This window comes from Nanorana parkeri, unplaced genomic scaffold (assembly GCF_000935625.1).
Source record: "Nanorana parkeri isolate BGI_ZX_2015 unplaced genomic scaffold, ASM93562v1 scaffold260, whole genome shotgun sequence".
In the NCBI taxonomy this organism is placed as follows: Eukaryota; Metazoa; Chordata; class Amphibia; order Anura; family Dicroglossidae; genus Nanorana; species Nanorana parkeri.
In genome coordinates this window covers 1506756-1527487 of record NW_017306528.1, presented here as the reverse complement: position 1 = coordinate 1527487, position 20732 = coordinate 1506756, and the positions used below count along the sequence as shown (strand labels likewise).

Below are 20732 nucleotides of genomic sequence, written 5' to 3'. Positions count from 1 at the left end.
TTTCTTTAACTCTATGGCTAAGCCCTGCCAACTGCCATCCTCCTGTCCAATGACAGTGTCCCTACTGACCAACAAGGCAGTCTAATGTGACAAGGAAATTAAAGTGTGTGTGTAGGGATAGATAGAGAGAGGAGATAGAGAGAGGAGATAGATAGAGAGAGGAGATAGATAGAGAGAGGAGATAGATAGAGAGAGGAGGTAGATAGAGAGAGGAGGTAGATAGAGAGAGGAGATAGATAGAGAGAGGAGATAGAGAGAGGAGATAGAGAGAGGAGATAGAGAGAGGAGATAGAGATCTCTATCTCTATCTCTATATATATATATATCTACACACGGATTGATGTTTGGACAACATGCATTACATTCTGAATACTCATTCATTAGTCTTCAAATCTTTCCAGACCACAAGTAAATCCTACAGGGATCTGCTAACATTTTGGGTACAGATACAGTGACTATGCTGCAGAAAATCCACCCAATTGACTTAACATTTTAGACCACTTTGCCATTGACAGAGCTATTTTTTAAAAGCTCTCTAACCGGGACTGCAGCCTCTTGCTAGTCATTCTGTGCAACCTCCATGTATGCACGTGGCATTTTCTGTAAACTGCAATGAACACAGACAATTTATTTGTGACTGAACAGGCATGTACATAGACTGCAGAGTCTTCAATGGGCACAGCTCAGAATCCCTGGCTTGCAGAATCAACAGTGTCAGGATTGGTTCCCAGTGCATGAGAATAATGGCAACCAGACGACTTTATACATAGCAGTGTGCTGGCATATTCATGCACCGTCTGAATAAAAGAAAAATGTTTATATCGAACACAGATGTACAACAAAATGAATGTAAAAAAACTGGATATATTACAGATTTCAGACGCCTAAGAAGTGACCAGACCTCTGCCACTTACTGCACAAGAAATACAGCAAAGCGTTTTACAGGTCAGGAAGCCTTTCTGGCACATGCCAATCACAATAAAAAAGGGACAAAATCTCATCTAACGTATGTCAAATACTTTAGCTCCACTATTAAATAATCAATGTGATTTATAGGGCAAAGAAGATAAAAGGTATGTAGTTACTTATTTAATAATATATTCTCTCTCACTAAAGATGTGTAACAAATAAATGCATTAGTAATACATGTAGCTAATAGGAGTTGTGATAAATCGAGCCTTGTACATACAAATGCCCTAAAAATCATATAAAAATAAAAAAGTCTATACGCCAGTGTAAAGTCTCCCTGAAGAGTCTACCAAGAGCTGAAGTTGCCAAACCCTTGTGTGACTTTTTCTTTTTTGCTTGTAGAGGGACCACTGTCGTCATCTACAGCAGAACGTTTCCTAGGGGTAAAGCAAAACAGAATTAGGAGAACAACCCCAGGATTTCGAAGGGTAAAAAGCTAGCATTTGGCTTTCATACACTTACTGCTAACAGAAAGAGGAAAAGACATAAGCTTAAGCAAATGTTTAATAATGCTTGAAGCCAATAGTACACAGGGACCTTTCTATAAAAAGCAAGAACTGTGCCCACCCAATAAGCTTCATCTTATATACTCTATGAAAGGAATTTTAAGTTGTTTAAACACTGGCAGAGGTTGCCCACAGTGGATTTCTACCACTGTGGGCCTGAAATGTGGACACGACTGCTCTTTGATCTGTTTTCACTATTTGTATATGCATGCCATATGCTAAGGGTACTTTGAAAAGCAATCAATTATTTTGCTCTGTACACCTAGGTTGTCGCCATCTTGTATGTACAGCTGTCCAGGCAGAAAACATGAAATAATCATCCTTTGGAAGTGACAGCTAGTCAGGGAATATCGCACCATATCTTTAACATGCTTATTAAAAAAAAAGGCAGTGCAAAGAGCAAAGATTATGTGAAAGCTCAAGAAAACTCCATAGAAACCAATCAGATTTCAGTTTGCTTCTGTCAAATGAGAAAAAAAAAAGGTTAAAGCTGACTGTCTGCTATGCAGTAGTGCACTTTGCACTACATGATTATGTAAGCAATACAGAGCACAAGGAAACTAGAAGAAAACTTCCAACATTAGTTATTTGTTAGTCAGTTATAAAGACAGGCATACATTCTCAGGTAAGGCTTACATACATTTCATCAATTCCATTTGATACTGCCAGTTTCAATGCCAGTTTGACAAGATGCCAATATGTTCTATATGTTGCCTGCCAGTCATGTACAACCTAACTTCCTTTGAAGTAAGCTGTCTGTTTACTAGACCAGGGGTTGACAACCTCAGCTCTCCAGCTGTGCTGAAACTACAAATCCCATAAGACATTGCATTGAAAGTTTCAGCACAGCTGGAGAGCCAAGGTTGCCTACCCCTGTACTAAACACTAACAATAACAATGGATTCAAGTGCTGTGCTTGGCCCATACAAACTGGGCAGTGCAATGCAGGGTTTGGACCACCAGCCCCAACAGTTCAGCAAGGCAAAGGTTCCTTCAAAACAACCTGTCCATTAACACTTAATAGGTAAACTTTAAAATGTATATAAATATGCATTATGTAAAAAAATACCTATAAAACTACATCTGTACGGACGTTTTGATACTTAATGCTTATGATATGCCGTGCAGACTACTGCTCTGTTACTTGGCCTTGAAGGCAAAAGGAAAGTACATAAATGGGATCACTGGACAGAGAGTTGGTTACATTGTCTATGGGTAGATGCTATGTGCAATATGAAAAAGGTACTTACGCTGCTGCCATATTGATATATTTTCCAACACCGGATCGGTAGGTTTTAGGTTCCTGTTTTTGTTCTTTCTTTGGTAACACGGTTTTCTCCTTTAATTGCTCCTCCTCTTTCTTTGCTTTCTCTCTTTCCAATGCAACCTATGAAGGTTGAAATATTTGACAGATTAGTCAGCGGTTTCACTTACAATTAATTTTGCCAAGAAATTCCACCGGTAAGGTTATGGATGTACCTAATAAAATGAAATCCACATCCCAAAGAAAGAAATGGAGCCATACTGAGACACGTGGTCTTGCAGATCTGGAAGTTTCAACTCTGTACCTGTGTCCAACCTATTCATTAAAGTGTGCTGAGCAAGCACCTACATACAGCAAGAAAACAGTAAGCACCTCTTGGGAGCAAACCTTTTGTTTTCTTGGTTTTGATATGCTTAGTTAGAATGTGCTGAAAAGTATTGGGCAGGCAAAAGGAAATTTACCTGCTGCATACAGATGGCAGGAAACTAGGTACACAAAGCAATTTTCATAGAAGGGGTGGTATCTTTTGAAAACATAATAGGGTTAAACGGCCATGGCACAGGGAGTGCTTGAAGAAACTTATTTTTTTCAGTGGGAACAGAAGGTGACCTCATACCAACCTATATTCATTTTCTGATGGATTATGACAATACCTGATAAACCAAATTGCCATAAACAGATCTTTGCTAAATATTACATCATGGTTTAAAGTGGAGTTTAAGATGTACAAACCCAACTGAACCATCCTAGGATCTTTGTTTTCAATTGCCCATACGTGGAGCATGGAGTGGGCACCACAAACTTACCTCTGGGGGGAATGGATAAAGACCAAGATTGGCCAACAACTACTTTCTCTTAGATCAATTAGTCAGGTTGGTCATATTTAAATATTTAAATTCTACAGCTAGCTGAAACCCCCACATGCCCTAGATAAAGCCTCCTACTTTCTCAGTTTAACAAATGGCAGCCTATTCATTTTTAATGGACTATCAACCCATCACAAACTGACATCTAAATGCACCTGTATCTTTTTTTGCCAGCACTCCACAATGCACAGATGTTTCACATCAGTGAGATGAGGTGTGCATGCAGGTCTGTTGCGGTTCATTGTGGTACCATGCAAAATGAATGATACTGCAATGCACCATAGGTTATGATAAGGGCTTTAAACCTGTTATTGCAACACAAATATGTAAATCTTGCCTTAATAGTAACGAGAATAATAAAGAGAAAAAAGGGAACATTAAAGTAAAAAATAAAATTGTAGGTTTGAATTAATCCCTTCATGATTGCAATATGTCTTTATGTCCAATGTAAAATGCCCCTTGTCGAGAGAATGTTAACACTGCAGCAGTGAACTTGGAATGTGCAACTGTGTGTATGTTACTAGTTCTTAAACCTGCTGTCTAACAGACAGAATAGTCAAAATCACTGTCAATCAGCTGACACATACTGACTCTGCTAAACTTGGTCTGGGCACATAAGCATAAAAAAAACTCTGGTCACGAAAGGATTATAAAATAAAACTGTGCCACCTACCTACCTACCACCAAGAGTAAGTATGGGTCCTTAGGACTCCTAACTTGTTTGGGTACGTGTGTATATATAGTTAAACATACACGCACATAGCCATCTCCTTTTCATTTGTGCTGTTCTGGTGTCTTTAAAAAGGAGAGCAGACTGCCCTTTCACACTTCTTGGCCTCAAACTAAGTTACATCATTTACCATAACAGTTACATCATTTACAATATTAATTTTAATGCCAAGAGCAGTGAGGTTATCAGTGTGATTAAAACTGTTATCCAATAGGCATCTCCCCTATTAAGTTTTAGGTCTCAATGTTTTTGCCTTATAAAAAATGAGAATATTTCTAAAGGTTACAAATCAGCACCATGTTTTGTGTCTTCATATATAGAACAATGTTTTTGTTTTTTTTGGCATGTATGGTTCTTCAAAATGATGAGCACTATGCCTCTAGGCAAGGCTTCTTATGGAAAAGTAAATATTCAGAATGCAAACCAAGGTTACATGATGTATGAGGCAATGGGATCCTTACCTGTGCATCAGCCTCCTCATATGGATCTACAAAGACAGTCGCACTTTCTATGCGGATCTCCTCCTGGGGGGGCAGAATAAAATAGAAAGTATTGTATCACTATGTAGACCAGGTTTTTACTAATCCTAGTCAGCCAACATGAAAACATTTTTTTCCTCAGTTATCAGTCATAGTTCCCCTAAAAGGCATTTTTATCATCTCCTCTACAGAATCAGCAGCATGAGTGGACTGTTCGTGTACAAAAAAAAAAAAAGGCCCATTAAAGAAAAATGTGGCTACAGAAGGAGGCCTGTGGTTACATTGGCTCTGTTGCAGAGTACACTTGAATTTTTTTAAAGGAGGTTTTATTATTTAAATAAATAAACCCAGCAGCTTTTTGGAAATAGGAGTGTGAACTCTTCCAAAACATTAACATTGTTGGTGCTGAAGTAAAATTAGTATTCTATGGTTCTCTCCAGAGGGTTGAGGCACATAAATGGTGCTTCCAAATTAATTAAATGTGACGTGCAAAACTACATGTGACGTGTGATTTTGCACATAAGTGGGGAAGAATTAGAACGTCTGGTGGATTAAACTTTTTCATGCAGTAACATATGATGCAGACCTCATATGTTTTAAAAGGTATGTTAATCCAAAAGAGTTGCGTTTTTTAAAACTATTTTTGTTTTTGGATAGAGTGGGAAGAATTAGAACCCATGTTGAGTTTTAACCAATATCTCTGTGCTCTGAGTTTATCCCAATATCCAGAACTTTCCTCTTACAGTTTGTCATGTTGGCAAGGATTTCACCAGACAGGAAATGAAAGAAAATCTACAACAGGGACACAGACAAAAAGTAAAATGTGCATAGGGGTTCTAGCTTTCCCCTACTCTGGTAAACAAAGCATTTATATTTCGGTCTGTGTTGCTGTTGGAGGTTTACTCGCCCATCCTGTCTGTTCATACTGTTATTAAGAGGACAGTAAGTGAGGAGAACCCTGGATAGCAGTAATCCTTCCCCACTCTATCCAAAATTAAAAAAAGGAAAAAAAAGTTTTGGCAGGCCATGCACTTTAATTAATGAGGTCAGTAATATATGTTCCCCAAATTCATTTTAAAAAGTTTCTGTTGTTTCCAGCAGTGAACCTGTTATTCTGTTATAACTAGTGATGCGCCGATACCGTTTTTTTCGGTATAGAGCACCAATATTTATATTTAGGTACTTCCGGTAGCATGGAGCTGGCCTCCTGGGCAATCAGGAAGACGGGCAGCGAGTCATTAACCACTGCCCGGCTTCTTGATTGCCCAGGACCATGGTGATTGGCCGGGAACCCGGCATACCAGACAATCAGCATGGAGCCTGCTTCCCGGCCAATCAGGAAGCCGGGTCATTGCCCGAATCCTGATTGGCCCGGAAGCCGGCTCGATGCTGATTGGCCAGGAAGCCAGCCATCCAGCATCGAGGCGGCTGTTTGACACTTCCGGGTTTTGTGGTCCAAGGGCAGAGAGCTCTGGACGCCTGTGCAGTCTGCTGGCCCTGCTACATAGCCAGTGACGTCACAATCAACCAGAATCCGGAGATGCACAGGGAAGAGCTGTCAGTGTGCGGTGGGGAGTACTGCACCCTGCTAGTGGGGGGTGGGGGGGGGGCACCACTCTGCACACTCTGCCTACATTGCTGTGCTTGCTTAAAGGCCAAATACCATGGAGCCACCTTCCCAACCAATCCTGATTGGCCCAGGAGCCGCCTCCATGTTCCCTTGCGGCACTGCCTGTCGGAGAAAATCTCCCTCTGACCAGAAGTTCTGGCATCAGGATATGTATTTGAGCATTTGGGCGAGTGAGTACTCGCCCAAATACTAGGTTTCCGCACAGATTCTAGTATCGGTGCATCCCTAGTTATAACGCAAGAAATCACAAGGTATGAATGGACTCTTATGTGTTATTATAATCCTGTATTATCGGACACGCTTTAAATAAACCCATGAGACACACTGGGGAACAAATTGAGACAATGTTTACCCTTGGTCGGTCAGTCTTAGGGTCAGAGTCCACATTCTCCATTGCAGTCAATGTATCAAACCCTCCAACAACTCTGCAGTTAAGCACAGAAAAAAAAAAAAGTGAACACGGAGCTATATAGTAGACAACATAACAAGACTGCAACCTATGTACTTACCGTCCAAATATTGTATGTTTACTGTCAAGATAAGTACATGACCGAAAGGTAATGAAGCTGCAATGCAAAAGTGAGATATATTAAAACCTGAGCTATCCTATTTGACACACATATATCTAAAACACATCATAAAACAGAAAATATCATCAACATATTTTCCAAATTACTTACAACTGGGACTTGTTGGTGCAAGGCCCAGAATTTGCCATACTGAGAACTCCCCTGCCTTTGTGAGACAAGTTTGGCTTAATCTCATCTTTGAATGGCTTTCCCCAATATGACTCTCCACCTGAGGAAGACACAGAAATTAAACCACTGGGTAAGATCCAGAAAAAGCCAATGACAGCACAGAAAGTGGGACGACGGTGTGGAAATCTTTTAAAAAACTACTTGTTCCTCATGACAACCTACTTGCCAGGATAGAAAAAATTATTTAGAACCAAAACCGTATTTAACCGTGCTAAGAAGCGTTTCTCATTGGTCAGCGTGGTCAACTGACCAACGAGTGCTTGCAATTTGCAAATGAAATTCAAAATCCATAGCGCAGGGCTGTGGTGGACAGAGCGTGTTAGAGATTGCTTCTGCCTGGCTACCACAATATGGCACACAGTGGAATGGGGGAGCACTCAGCACACGCACACACACACACACACAGCCCTATGTGTGCATTTATTCGCATGCAGATAGCGGGGTTGGTTTTAATTTTTATTTATTTAAATTTTTGACTTTTTAATCACTTTTTAATTTTTTCACCTAACTTTATTGCAATCTCACATGAGATAGCGTTTGGAAGTGACAGGTTCTCTTTATGGAACCGGTCCCCTCCAACATAGATGATAGAGCTCAGCATCGTGCTCGATGTTCTTTACAGTTCCACATGTGACAGCTGACACAGGAAGGCTGTGAATACAGCTCCTGTGTCACTGATAAAAGGGCAAATCTGAGAAAGGACGTCCTCTGGTCTGCTCCCTGCTCTCCATCCCGAAAACATTGCCGTGGTCCCAGGTCCCCCCCGAAGAGCGAAGACCCCGAAAACCATGGCAGGGAGGGGGCAGCATGGGATGGGGGGGTGGACAAGAGGCTGCTATACAAGTGATCTGAGAGGCTGTACAGCCGCCCAGACCACTTCAACAAAAATGAGCGGCAGCTCCCCCCGCAGGGCTAAGTGTAGAAAAAAAAACACCCGCCAGGAACTGCATGTCCCGGGCGTCGGGCGTTAGGAATTCCGCACCCCTGTGGGATCTTCAATAAAGAGGGCTTATCCTACCTGTTCCTGTGCCTGTGGGGTCTCCTCCTTGTATCTGTAAAAATCAAAACACTTAGGTAAAAAAAAACATTACCTTGCAATGCATTAGCGAAAGGCTCAATCAATATAGTACTTACCACAAAATTTCTAATAGATCGGTGGAAGATTGTCCCATCATAGTAATTCTTCTTGCACAGCTTGACAAAATTCTCACAGGTCTTTGGTGTCTGAAGGAAGAGATAAATTTGTAAGTGAAGATACACAGCAGTGATTCCATCATTATAACCAGAGATCAGCTGATACTTTTCTAGCAATGGTTAAATAATTAAAGCTATTCCCAAAAGCTGAATTTATTATGTGTGTAATATGAAGAATCTAAGCTGTTGACACCCTACTCTACACTGCAAGCATTTACAATATTAGATGTTTGTGTTTTTCCTGCTCTTTTTTTAAGTCAATGACAGGAACTCTTTAAAAGGGTACATGTGAAGTGGAGTCGCTAATAAAGATGAATTAGAATTTGGGAGAGATTGTGCTACAATGCTACAGTAAAGCAGTTAAGGATCAGGGTTTGGCATCTACTTGCTCCACATGCAGACTGAACAGAAAAAAAAAAAAAAAAAACACACCTTACTTTGTGTGCTCATGTTAAGCAAACATGGCAAAACTGTCTAGCAGTTTCCTGTAATTTATGGCCACAGTCGCCTGTAAGTTGTAAACCGTTCTCTTGTAACATGTCAGCAATCTATACAGGGGAAGCCTGGGCTTCTTTGAGCTGTGGGCTCAAGAAAGTGTTCAACTCAGAGGGCGCCGTGACGATTGGTGGAATGGTGGATGTTGTCTTAAAGAACATGATTTACTGTATGGTTGGTGAGAGTAAAGGTGCCCATACACCTTACGATTATCGGACGAAACTTCCTGCCCCGATTATCGCAAGGTTCAATCAGCGGTAGTTAGAAAAAAACACCTGGACGACTTGCGGTAATTGACCGCAATTATTTTCGTTTGCGCATGCGCAGTGTTAATCGTACGACTTTTGACGGACGGAAACGCCACCAACCATGCGAACATCGTACGATCAACCAAAGTTTTCAAACATGCTTGACCATCAAAAGTCGTACGATTGTACAGTACTATCGGTCGGGCACTCTATTCACACGTTACGATTGTCGTACAAAAAGTCGATCGCGTACGATAATCGTAAGGTGTATGGGCACCTTAAGTCAAGTAAAGTAGCGGTAGGGTTGTGAAGCATAGGTAAAGTAGTACATAGAGCTGGCTAATTGTATATACTTTGAGCAACTGCCCTTAGACTCTGAGCACTACTGATATCTAGCCTCTACTCCTTCCTTATAATGGGGCCACATGGCGCGGGAAACTCCACTTTAACCCTAAAAGGTGGCTGCTTGGATTTCTATTTAATTGCATGTTTGTTTACTGCATAGATTGTAAGGGCAGATGACTAAGATGGCTATCTGGCTTTTGTTTGCTATTCCATAGGGGTAACTCCACTGTTATAAACTTTTCTGGTACACCGACATTCTAAGCCAGGGTACCAAAAAATAATTACCTTGTAAATCATTGTATATTTTGTTGCATGAGGTTTCCACAGTGCTCAATGGTCACTTTTTGCCGGTCCCCATATGTCAACTGTAGAAACAGTATAACGTTGTGTCTCTGTGAACAGTCCATAGTTAACTGTAGACAGTTCTAGACTGACCCGCACTGCATGGTGACAAATGTGAACATCTTCTAAAGGGTGCAACTGGTATTTAAAAACCAAGTGATGCTCAAAACTGAATGTTTGCTGACTTTACAGGGCCAGTTGCCATGTAACTTCTCAGGCATTTAAATGTCTGTTTATATTTTCTGCTACGACCGAGAAAAAAAAAAAAAAGGGAAACAATCTTTAATTTGTCCACTGCTGGTGCGCTCTCGGTATCGCAACATCTTATGTGTATAGGTGATCTGACATCCTCAGGAAGGTTGATCAATCCTATGAGATTGTCATTCTCCAAGCTGATAGGATCTTTTTAAGGCTGGGCACACACCTTACAACCATCGCAAGACTTTTGTCTTGCGATGGTTGTAAGGTACTTAAAAAAACGTACGATCTGCCTATCTTGGACAAGCAGATCGTACTTGTGATGATCGCAAGCCACGCCCCCTGAGGGGCGGGCTTCCGATGACCGCAATGCCGAACGGGCAGTGTGCGCTTGCGCACACCGGCCCGTACGGCTGTTATCGTACGGACATGTCACAAACCCGCCGAACATCGTACGATGCTCGGCGGGTTTTCGAACATGTCCGTAAGTTTAAAGTCGTGCGACCTTACAGTAGTAGAGGTCGCACGGCTTCCACACACCTTACGATAATTGTACGATCGCGGGATTTCCTGCGATTATCGTATGATTATCGTAAGGTGTGTGGGGACCTTAATCCTTGACTACACGCAATACTCTGGATGAGTAGCTCAAACTGGCATGGAACGAGGAAAACTATCTCAAGCTTTGCCTTAATCAAAGTAATTTTCAGCACTACTGATACAAGAAAATAAGTGAATATGAGAAATAAGAAACAGCTGGCTGAACCATTATAGATGGCGATATGAAGTCTCAGCTGACATTCCATCATTTTTCAGGTCACATAAAATGGGTCACAACTTCTTTAAATATTTAACACTTTATATTTCTCTCTCGACCACCTCCCCTTCAGTTAGTAGCTAGAAAGACACACCCGGATCTCTGTTTCCACAGTAACAAAAAGGGAAAAAAATCTGGCAGCCGATAAGGTGTTGCTATGGCAGCTACCCGGTCTCTTATTCAAGAGTTGAAGGTAAAAAAAAACAAAAACATTCCCAGTTATTTTACAGTAAATCCTTTAATGATCTTTCTTATGTTTTCGTTTCTAATTATACTGCATTCTTATCAGTGTTTCAGCAATCAGAACATCAGGTCATGAAAGTGTATAATATGTAAAAATGCAGCATACTGATACTTATCTCAGACTAGACATAACCATCCGCCCACATAATGAATCATACCAAGAGATTAACAATTATCATGCACATATCCGTATGTGTTGCCTCACTGCATTACACTTGCATAACTGCTTGTAATAAATCAATCACCTTGTCACAGTAAAGCTCCAGGTTAAGGTCTCCTTTGTTTGTGTGCAGGCGAACGTAGCCCTTCTTCTTCACATACTGGTAACGTACGGTGTCTTCAGCAATGGCCGCTGCATTATAACAATGGGCAGTGGGGTTAGACAAACAGTAAAAGCTACGGGAGACACTAACCCCAGAATCCCGGTGTTGTATGGACAGTTACATTGATCAACAGGGTTCTAACTCAAATGTGACCTTTTATAACAATGTCTAAATAAAGTGGACAAGAGAAGAAAAAAAAAAACAAGGCCAATGATAAGATGTATGGGAAGCCAATGTTATCATCTGCCAAAGGGCACAGAGGGCTATTACAGTGATCCTGCAATTCAAATCCATGCAGGTAACAAAAGGCCTGCTTTATCAAAGTGTATTTTTGAATAATTATCGGTATTGCCTCACAATAATAGAGCAACCTGATTTAAACCTGCTCTTAGCCCGAGCATGCTGATAGACTACTGCATAATTATGTACATGTCTAGAGTTCAGCTTTGACACAAGCTTGTTGTATATTTACAAATATCCCATTTTATTTGTTCCCTTCGTAGCTACTCCCGAGTTCTTTTTCCAGTGGAGAGGAACAGTCACTACAGCTAGCTGCCTAAATGGCAGGCAATCATTCTTTTCAAAGCCCCCTAGTAGTTCTAAGTAGATAGTGCTGGCGTCTGAACATCAGTGCAGCCTGCATTAAGCTGGATTGGTTTCTGCAAAGAGTGCCTCTCCATGCAGATACAATGAGTGACAAATCTGCATACAGCAATGTTGTGTGCTATTATGGATTGAAAATAACAGTTTACAACTTTTCTGCAACTGCCTGCACCATAACAGTCTCCCCCTTGAGCCCGTCCTACTCCTGCAATGTAAGACAGCAATGAACAACACAATAATTGATGCTCGTCTCTCATTTTATTGTGCCTGTATTTTGCAATGCTAAAGGTATAGTATATGCAAGGGCAATCTCAGGGCAGCCCTCTTCTGCCATCACAACACTGCTTCCTACTCTCTGGGTGGTCTTCTTGACAGTTTTAGGATTGAAGGGTGCTCCTTCATGGATTAAAAGTGATGTAGGATGTCCGGCAAATCCCTTCACTTAGCAGCTTCAGCAGAATGTAGTTGTAGAAGCCATGTGATGGCATAGGGGCAAAAAGTATGAAAATCAACTTAATAGAGCAAAGTCAATTAAAGATTACTTGGGTTCCAAGCTCAGCCAAGGTAGAGGTATGGAGCAAGTTTTAGCGTTGGCTGACATTCCACTGTAAAGGTTAAAAGTTTGTAACAAAAGACACTTTGATAAATAAGATCTTATGAGTGAGATGAAATCCCAGGGGAGCTTAATTACAAATTAATACAAACACGCAAACAAGCAGTGAAAAAAGGAAAGCATCTTACCAGCCTCATGGGTAGTTTCAGGAGTCATGGCTGTAGAGGTGAAAGACGCACTGACAGCTCCTGTAGAATAATGCGCCTGCCATAAACAACATACAAATATGGTTATAATAGAGCTATAGCGTGATTACAATAAAGAAACCCTTATATTGTTTAAGGAGATAATGTCCCTTCCTTATCCCCCTACCTAACCCTCACCTGATGGAAGGATTTGCCCTGCTGGGTGCTCCTGCAGCATCAGTGGCAGCACAGAGGTTGCCTGAGACGCAGAACCAACAGGCACACATTTAGCATGACCAAGGAAAGTGCCCACAGAAAGGTCTGGAGGTGTTTAGATGTATGTCGCTCTGACCATACTGCAGATCTCCCATCTAGGCTCCAATGTTTATTCTAGGGCCACACGGCTAGGGACTCACTACCTCTGAATATAAAAAGCCGAGTTGTAGGTCTCCAGCTGTTCTGATCTACAAATGCTATTGTAACTAAAAAAATAAATCACCTACACCTGAATGACAAGAATGCATGTAGAAGCCACTTAGTCTGCATTCATGAAAACTGCAGCTGTTGACTATAAACACCACAACTTAATGGAAGAAAGCGGTTTGTCAGGACAACCGGCTTCAAATTATTACTAGATATGCCTGGGATTGAGAAGTATGATGGCAGAACTGCCCCTATATCAGGGAAGCACAGCCACTTAGTAGTTAGAACTGCCTTGCAGAACTGGAGACCTTGGTGTGAATCCTGGCCAGAAAACTATCGACATGCAGTTTGCATGCTCTTCCTATGCTTGCATGGGCTTCCTCCAGGTCGTCTGGTTTCTGTCCACACTCCAAAGACATGCTGGTAGGTTAATTGACTCCTTTGACTCCTGTCTTCAGTTAACACTAGTAAATATTCTGCTGACTGCACCAAATATGGGTGCTTCACCTTCTATTTGCACCAACACCTTCATTGCTTTGATTACCCAGGGAGAAAGCAACTATATAAATGTGAATTAATCCCTCCTGAGCCTCAACAGGAACACTTTTAAAAATAGGATTTAAATCAATGCTCTAGAATACTCACTGCATTTAATTTATCAGTTGCCTTTTTCTCAGGGCCTTTCATAGTGGCAGCCAGAATTTCATCCCCCTTGAATTCCTTGTACAGCTCGCTGAGTGTCTCCCGGGTCTCCATGTTGGCATTTTTCAGGTGGTATTGTGGGTCTTGACGTGCTTTCTCCTCATCTAAATTGATAGAACACAGAACACAGCATTAGAGAACTAGACTCAACAACAAGTCACATTTTGCCTCTTTACGCGAACAATAATTGTATTCAGAACAAACCTGTGGTGGAAGCCAACAGCACGGATAAATTAATAACATTAACTTTTATCGGAAATGCATGCAAACTGTAGGTTTCTGCATAAGACAGTCAACTTTCACAAACCTGGACGATAAGAATATTTAACTAGCTGGATCATGAAATGTAAAAAAAAAAAAATCACATTTGTGGCCATTCAAAAAAAAACAAAAATTACATCGACTGCTTTGATCACTTCCACAGATACACAAATGTTAAAATATTACACCTTTTTATAATAGTCAAGCACTAATTGACTTGTGATGTAAAGCTTAACTCTGATCACTACACAGACATAGTATCATGACAAAATCGCAAAAAAAAGAAAAGGAGTACTAGTCCATATTTTATCACGAAAGGGAAATAACTAAACTCACCAGGGTCTACGAGTTTTAAGCTGTTTTTGACATGGTAGAAATTGGAGACATTGAATTTGTCCAGCTGTGTGGGATCCTAAGGGACAGAAGGAAATAAAGAAAAAAAACAGACGTTGAATATGTATGCAATGACTAGTCTCTAGTTGAGAAATAGCTGCAAACACTTTGACTGTTCTTGAATACAAACCCATTTCCAGACATACCGTACATGTGTCTGTAACCTGTTAAATATATACCGCCTGCTATGACTTACAATGAAAGAACTTGATTAACTACTAGATTGTTTAAGGCCTTGGTTCTCAACTGGTGGGTCGTGACCCAAAAGTGGGTCACGACCCTGTGTTCAGTGGGTCGCCACATGCCTTCCAGTTTTCTAGGTGAGAGGCTTCTCTGCCTTCCCCTAGTGCAGCACTGTCAATTATTGTGCCAAGCAGCCATTCCAAATATGCTGCCCAGCGTGGAGTGTCAGCTTTAGGTGGGGCAGGCTGGGGCTATGGCCGCGAGGGAGCTCCATCCATACGTGCATTGCTTACAGCTCCCTCGCATGTCCTGTAGAGCTGTCTGGACCGGAGTGACATCACATTCTGGCTCCCAGCACCTCTACAGGGCATGCAAGGGAGCTGTACAAGCAAAGCACATATGGATGGAGCTCCAGCACAGCACATCAACCCACATTGGACCCAAGGCTGAGGATCCACTCTAGTTCTTGTAAGGTAGGGAGAATGGGTGGACCTTAAAAAAGGTGTGTATGTGTGTGTGAGAATGTCTGAGTGTGTGAGATTGTGTCCGTGTATGTATGTCAGTGTTTGCATGGCACTGGAACGCATTGCAGTACCGTGCGTTCCAGTGTGGACGATCAGATTGCGGGTGGGAGGGCGTGTTTGGGGTGTCATGGAAATTAATGGCATCACAAGACACACCTTGCAGCAGAATTTGTCAGGCCGAAACCAAAAATTACTTTTCCCACCTTTTTTTAAATATTTTTTCAAAATAACTATTATATTAGACATTTAAATTAGTTTCCTGGATTTAAAATATGAATTGTAATACTCCAATATAATAAAACAACCAAACTTTTAATTAAAATAAAAGACCAGTCACCAGTTTAGAGTTAGTCATGAATATTGTCCAGAATATTATTTCCCTCTTTCTGGCGCATGCAGCAATACCTGACATGTGTAGAGCAATCGTTGTTTTCATACGTAGGTGCACCCGACTTCTGTTCCCGTTAGTATGCGCACGTTTGCGGGGTTGGGGGAAGGTAAATAAAATTTTAAAAACCCTCAAAAAAGTTTAACATAATTTTTTAAAATTTTAGACAATTGTTTAACTTCATTGCCATCACATGGAAAGGGGGGCTTCCAAGCCCCCTATGTGATAGCACATGGGAGGTAACAGGTTCTCTTTAAGATGACAATAGGGGGTCTATTAGACCCCTTGTGTCACCTTTCCACTTCCCCTGGGGAATGGCAGCTCCCTGCCGAGGCAGCTGAATGTAAATCCAGCAGGCAGTGGCTGGGAGCAATAGCCAGCCTCCTATCTTTTTTATATCCTTTTCCATCTTTACAACGTTCCATTACCTTGTTGCACAGGTCTTTTGACTGTTCTTTCCTGCTCGTTGCATCCATGTGAGAGCTAACAAACTCATTGACTATTTATACACAGACAATAATTGCAATTTAAAAATCCACAGATGTGGGAAATTAACCTTTAATTGCCATTTTAACCTGTGTGTGTCACCTTCTGTGTCTGTAACAAGGCCAAACACTCCAGGGTATGTTAACTTTTGATCGGGGCCATTTGGGTGATTTCTGTTATTATGACTTAAAAAGGAGCCAAAACAACTATGTGATAATAAATGGCTTCATATGATCACTATCCTTAAATAAAAGACAAATCAATGCAAAATGTCACGATTTCTGCCAGGATATGCAAACTTTTGAGCACAACGGTTTATAGTCATAAGTGCTTAATCACCACTTATCCCCCGTTTTTCATTTTGCACAGGAATGAAGGGTGAACCATAGGAGAGTATACAAGAGGATATTATATGCGGTGTGCCAAAGTTATATGGCGGCTCACAAAGTGAAGAATTGAATGGTCGTATAAAATTGGCACGCTAGACAGGACATTAATTGGTCCCTGGAGTCGATCGAGTTGTAGAATGAGACAAATTTTCCACAGGAACTAGGTTTTGTAAAATGTGCCCATGAAAATCATTACTGAAGCTATCAACTGTTTTTTTGATTTAGTGGAGAACAGTCCAATCTATAAATCTCAACAGAAACACATTTCACCAGTCATAAGATGACTGCAGCCAATGTCTGAGATCTTAGAACTAAATGATCTTGCTGCAGGGACTTCATATCTGTGAACAAATGTCTGTTTTCCTTATCTTCATATGCCATTTATTGTAATTAAATGCTGTGAGCATGGAAGGAACTGCAGAGATAAAATAATCATTACTAAGACAGACAGCGTAATCTTGATTGATCCACAGAATGACTTCAAATTAAAGAAAATGTGTTGTTATTTTAGCTGATTAACACTGACCCCTTTTAATCCTTTGATGTGAACCAGCCTTTGACATTTCTTCTGCCACCTGAGACAACCACTAATCCTTTTATTGAGCTTAAGAACAATTAAAATAATAATAATTTAAAAAAAAAGAAATACTGGTAAGAGCCAGTCTATGGGCAGCACAGTGGCGTAGTGGTTAGCGCTTCTGCCTTGCAGCACTGGGGGTCCCTGGTTGATATCCTGGCCTGGTCAGTATCTGCAAGGAGTTTGCATGCTCTCCCTGTGCTTGCGTGGGCGTCCTCCGGGTACTCCGGTTTCCTCCCACACTGCAAAGACATGCTGAAAGGTAAAATTGGCTCCTGTCTAAATCAGCCCTCTATGTATGCATGGGATATAGCGACCTTAGATTGTAAGCGCCACGGGGGCAGGGACTGATGTGAATGTACGCTATGTAAAAGCGCTGTGTAAATTGGCGGCGCTATATAAATACCTGTAGTAAATAAATAGTAATAAAGCAAGTAACTCACCCCATTAACTAAGTAACAGCATTTGCAAATGGTGCAAATGCTGTCTTGAGGGAGGAAGGGGCATAAGTTTTAGGTTGCCCATATCTGAAAGTATCGGGTACTGTATTTCTCTGCTCTAAAGGCAAATAAAAACAACGCAGTAAGGAAGTAGTGCATGGGGCAAACAAAAAGCTGCCCAGCAAAAGAAAGGCAAAGGTTCACTTTAACCTACATCTGTCATGTCATTATTAGACACCAGAGAACCCAAACATATATACACGTTACCTTTTTATTAAAGGAAGCTGCTGGTTCAGCCTCCCTGCACCCTACCATTGTAGGAGGAAGGGAGGCTGAACCAGCAGCTTCCTTTAGTAGAACGATAACTTGCATACAGTATATGTTTGTGTTTTCTGGATACCTGGAGCAGTGCCCACCTAAGCGACAGATTACCAGACCCCATCACTGTCACATGGGGGCGGGGGAACTGCTCTGGCCCTGGGCATTATTCGGCTTTCTCGACCAGTTGCGGCTGATCTTGGAAAATTCAAGAAAAGTCAGAACATTTTCATTCCATTACCAACACTATTAAAATATAACATTTGCTTAGCATTTAAGTAACAGGTCCACTTTTCTCTGCTCCAGTTTTAATCAATTAGCCCCCGCCAATTTTACAAAGTCAGGAATAAAGTGTACAAAGGCGAGTAAACAAATAACCTTAGAAGCAAACTGGAGCAATAGCCAATTAGTGATTCATGAATGGGCCTCGATTTCCCAGAGAAAACCTTTTCCCACTAACTTAATTAGGCTTTTTTGATTTGTCAGCCTGTGTGCGCTTGTAGTGTGCCACATTTATACAGCAAGGACTTGGACTTGATTTGGGAACATATTTTAATAAATTGTCTAGTATTATACCTTATGTCCAGAGCAGTGGTGGGCAAATTGAAAAGTATTAAAGGTCTCAAGTGCAGCCATAGACACTACCAGAGAGCCGCACAATAACCGTAAGCTTTCATATGTTGAGGTGCATTATGGCGCGTTAGAAGCCCATTCAAAAAATGTGCTGTGACACAACGAAAATTACTGCCCTGCTCTATTTTTAGAATGTACTGCAACACACACTGAAGAGAAAGTGGGACTAAAATAAAGTCCTACTGGTGGCAGTAACAATAATTGAGTCAGTGGACTCAATAATAGACACCAGTATCAGTGGCAATATTATTAACTGGTGGTCAGTGGGAGTGTTGTTAACACCCCCCACTCCTCTCTTGCGATGCTGGTGCGGCAGTGCTGTTCACCCCCTTTCCTACTTTGCATTGCTGGTCAGGGCAGCTGACTTGGATTCCTTCCCCCACACCCCCCTTGCAATTCTAGTCATTGCTGTTGACCCGATTTCCCCCCGCCACCTTGTAATACTGGTCAGTGCTGTTGACCACCTCCTTGCCCTCTCAGCATGGTGGTCAGTGCTTACCTAATCATTCGCTGGTGCTCCCACCTTCTGCACTATTCGGTTGGGACTATACTTGTACTGTCTAGATCGCTCTGTCTAACAGTACTACAGATGTTCTTTTAGTGCTGGAAAGGGTTTCAGCACCCGACAGCCCACTGTCACTCTGCAAGCTGCCCAACATGTGGAGGACTTGTAGGGCATCAGGGCTCTAGCAAGAATGAACAACACATGGCATTATGAATAAATGAATATTGGACAATTAAAAAAAGCCAGCAGAGAGTATGAAGTACACATGGTAATGTGAACAAATGGATGCTGGGCAATTTATGGGTAGAAAGCCCCAGAGAGTACACATAGTGGTGTGAATATACGAACACCGACAACTACACTAAAACAAAGCTGATCATATGCATCTGTCTGGGTTTTATTTCCTACAATCACATGGGCTGAAAATTCAAACTCTGACCCAAACTATTCTGTAACCAAGTACTATTTTCCTGTATGGGTCACACAGCATGCTCGATTGTCAATAGAACAATAACAAGAATTTCCTCTTGTAAGTTCTTGTTAACACTCATTTGTAAATGTAATTAGCTTTTATTTATATGGATTCATCATATTCTATAGCACTTTACTTCAAAAATACAGTATGCATACAGTACATACTGGTCATTACAGTTACAATCTAGTAGGATACAATACAAAAGGCATAAAAGGTATAAGACAAGCCATATACTGGATAATCCTGTTTCATGTACCCTGCAGGCAGTATATTTCTAAGGCCTCAGGGAGTCTGAGCAAATGTCAATAGCGACCCCAAAATAAAATAAGTGAATCGGGGACAGAACATGAAAAAACATGGGCACTGCAATTTCTGATTTTTTTTAAACAAACATGTTTTCATTTACTTACAAATACAGTTAATCTACTTCCTGGTCCACTTTGGCACAAATTATGTAATGTGCCAAAGCGTTGGATCCTGGGAAGGTTACATCAGCAGAGCATTGCTGGGAAATCTTATCTGTAATCTCATGAGATCTCAAGGAAAGGCATTTCCTCCCCTGAAATGATGTGCATGGTCACATGTGACAAGAGTTCCAGGATGTAAAAGGGAGATCTGGTAACCTGCCCTTAGTAAACATGACCACTGTCAGAAGACTGGGAAAGAAAAAGAGAAATAAGGTATGCAAAAACTAAAAAGCCTGACATTATCTAGAAGTATCTATTTGTAGATTGCCATTACTCAACATTTCTAAAGGTGTATTTGTTGTTTTTTTTTTAAAGATATGGGTAAAGTTCCTCTTTAAGTACTAGTGGCTCCTTTATTAACTACCTCCGGGCCGGCCGTAGTAAAAAAACGGCCGGCCAGGAGCTCTCTCGATCTGAGCGGGTGTCTCTAGACGTCCGCTCAGACACGCCCCCTTGCCGGGAAATGGCCGGTTAAGAATACATATTAGATTTGTTTTTGGTAATCTAATCAAAGATTACTTGAAAAAAAAAAAAAAATCACTTATGTAGCGAGTGCTGCCTTCTGTCTGCCCATCACTTCCAACACCTTCCTGGATTTCCAGTGTGCTTTGCATCTATTTTGCTGCTGCTTGATGTGATGCAATCTCGATTTCTAAGGACTACATAGACCATAATGCATTGCTTCCAGCAATCTATGATAATATTACATTGTTTAGATGCAGATTTGTAGTTCAGATGGCAGGCTCTGCGAAAGTGGGGATACAAGGAAGTGTATATTCACAAGGCTGAGTGAAATTGTGTCACTGCATTGAGGAAGTAC

The 20732-nt window shown here is 41.2% G+C and overlaps 1 protein-coding gene across 2 annotated transcripts in view; it reads right to left on the bottom strand.

Annotated features, from left to right (window-relative positions):
• Positions 1-1180: 1180 nt before the first annotated feature.
• PPIL2 (peptidylprolyl isomerase like 2) overlaps positions 1181-20732 on the bottom strand; it is a 49828-nt gene continuing 30276 nt past the window's right edge. For both annotated transcript variants that reach the window (XM_018556955.1, XM_018556956.1), the window contains exons 9-20: positions 14471-14546; positions 13817-13977; positions 12752-12827; positions 11330-11436; positions 8337-8426; positions 8221-8254; positions 7125-7242; positions 6954-7010; positions 6797-6869; positions 4797-4859; positions 2726-2862; positions 1181-1346 (exon numbers count right to left, since the gene is read on the bottom strand). In XM_018556955.1, coding sequence (XP_018412457.1) covers positions 1256-1346; positions 2726-2862; positions 4797-4859; positions 6797-6869; positions 6954-7010; positions 7125-7242; positions 8221-8254; positions 8337-8426; positions 11330-11436; positions 12752-12827; positions 13817-13977; positions 14471-14546 — 1083 coding nt within the window. In that variant the 3' untranslated portion in view covers positions 1181-1255. The remainder of the gene's footprint in view (positions 1347-2725; positions 2863-4796; positions 4860-6796; positions 6870-6953; positions 7011-7124; positions 7243-8220; positions 8255-8336; positions 8427-11329; positions 11437-12751; positions 12828-13816; positions 13978-14470; positions 14547-20732) is intronic.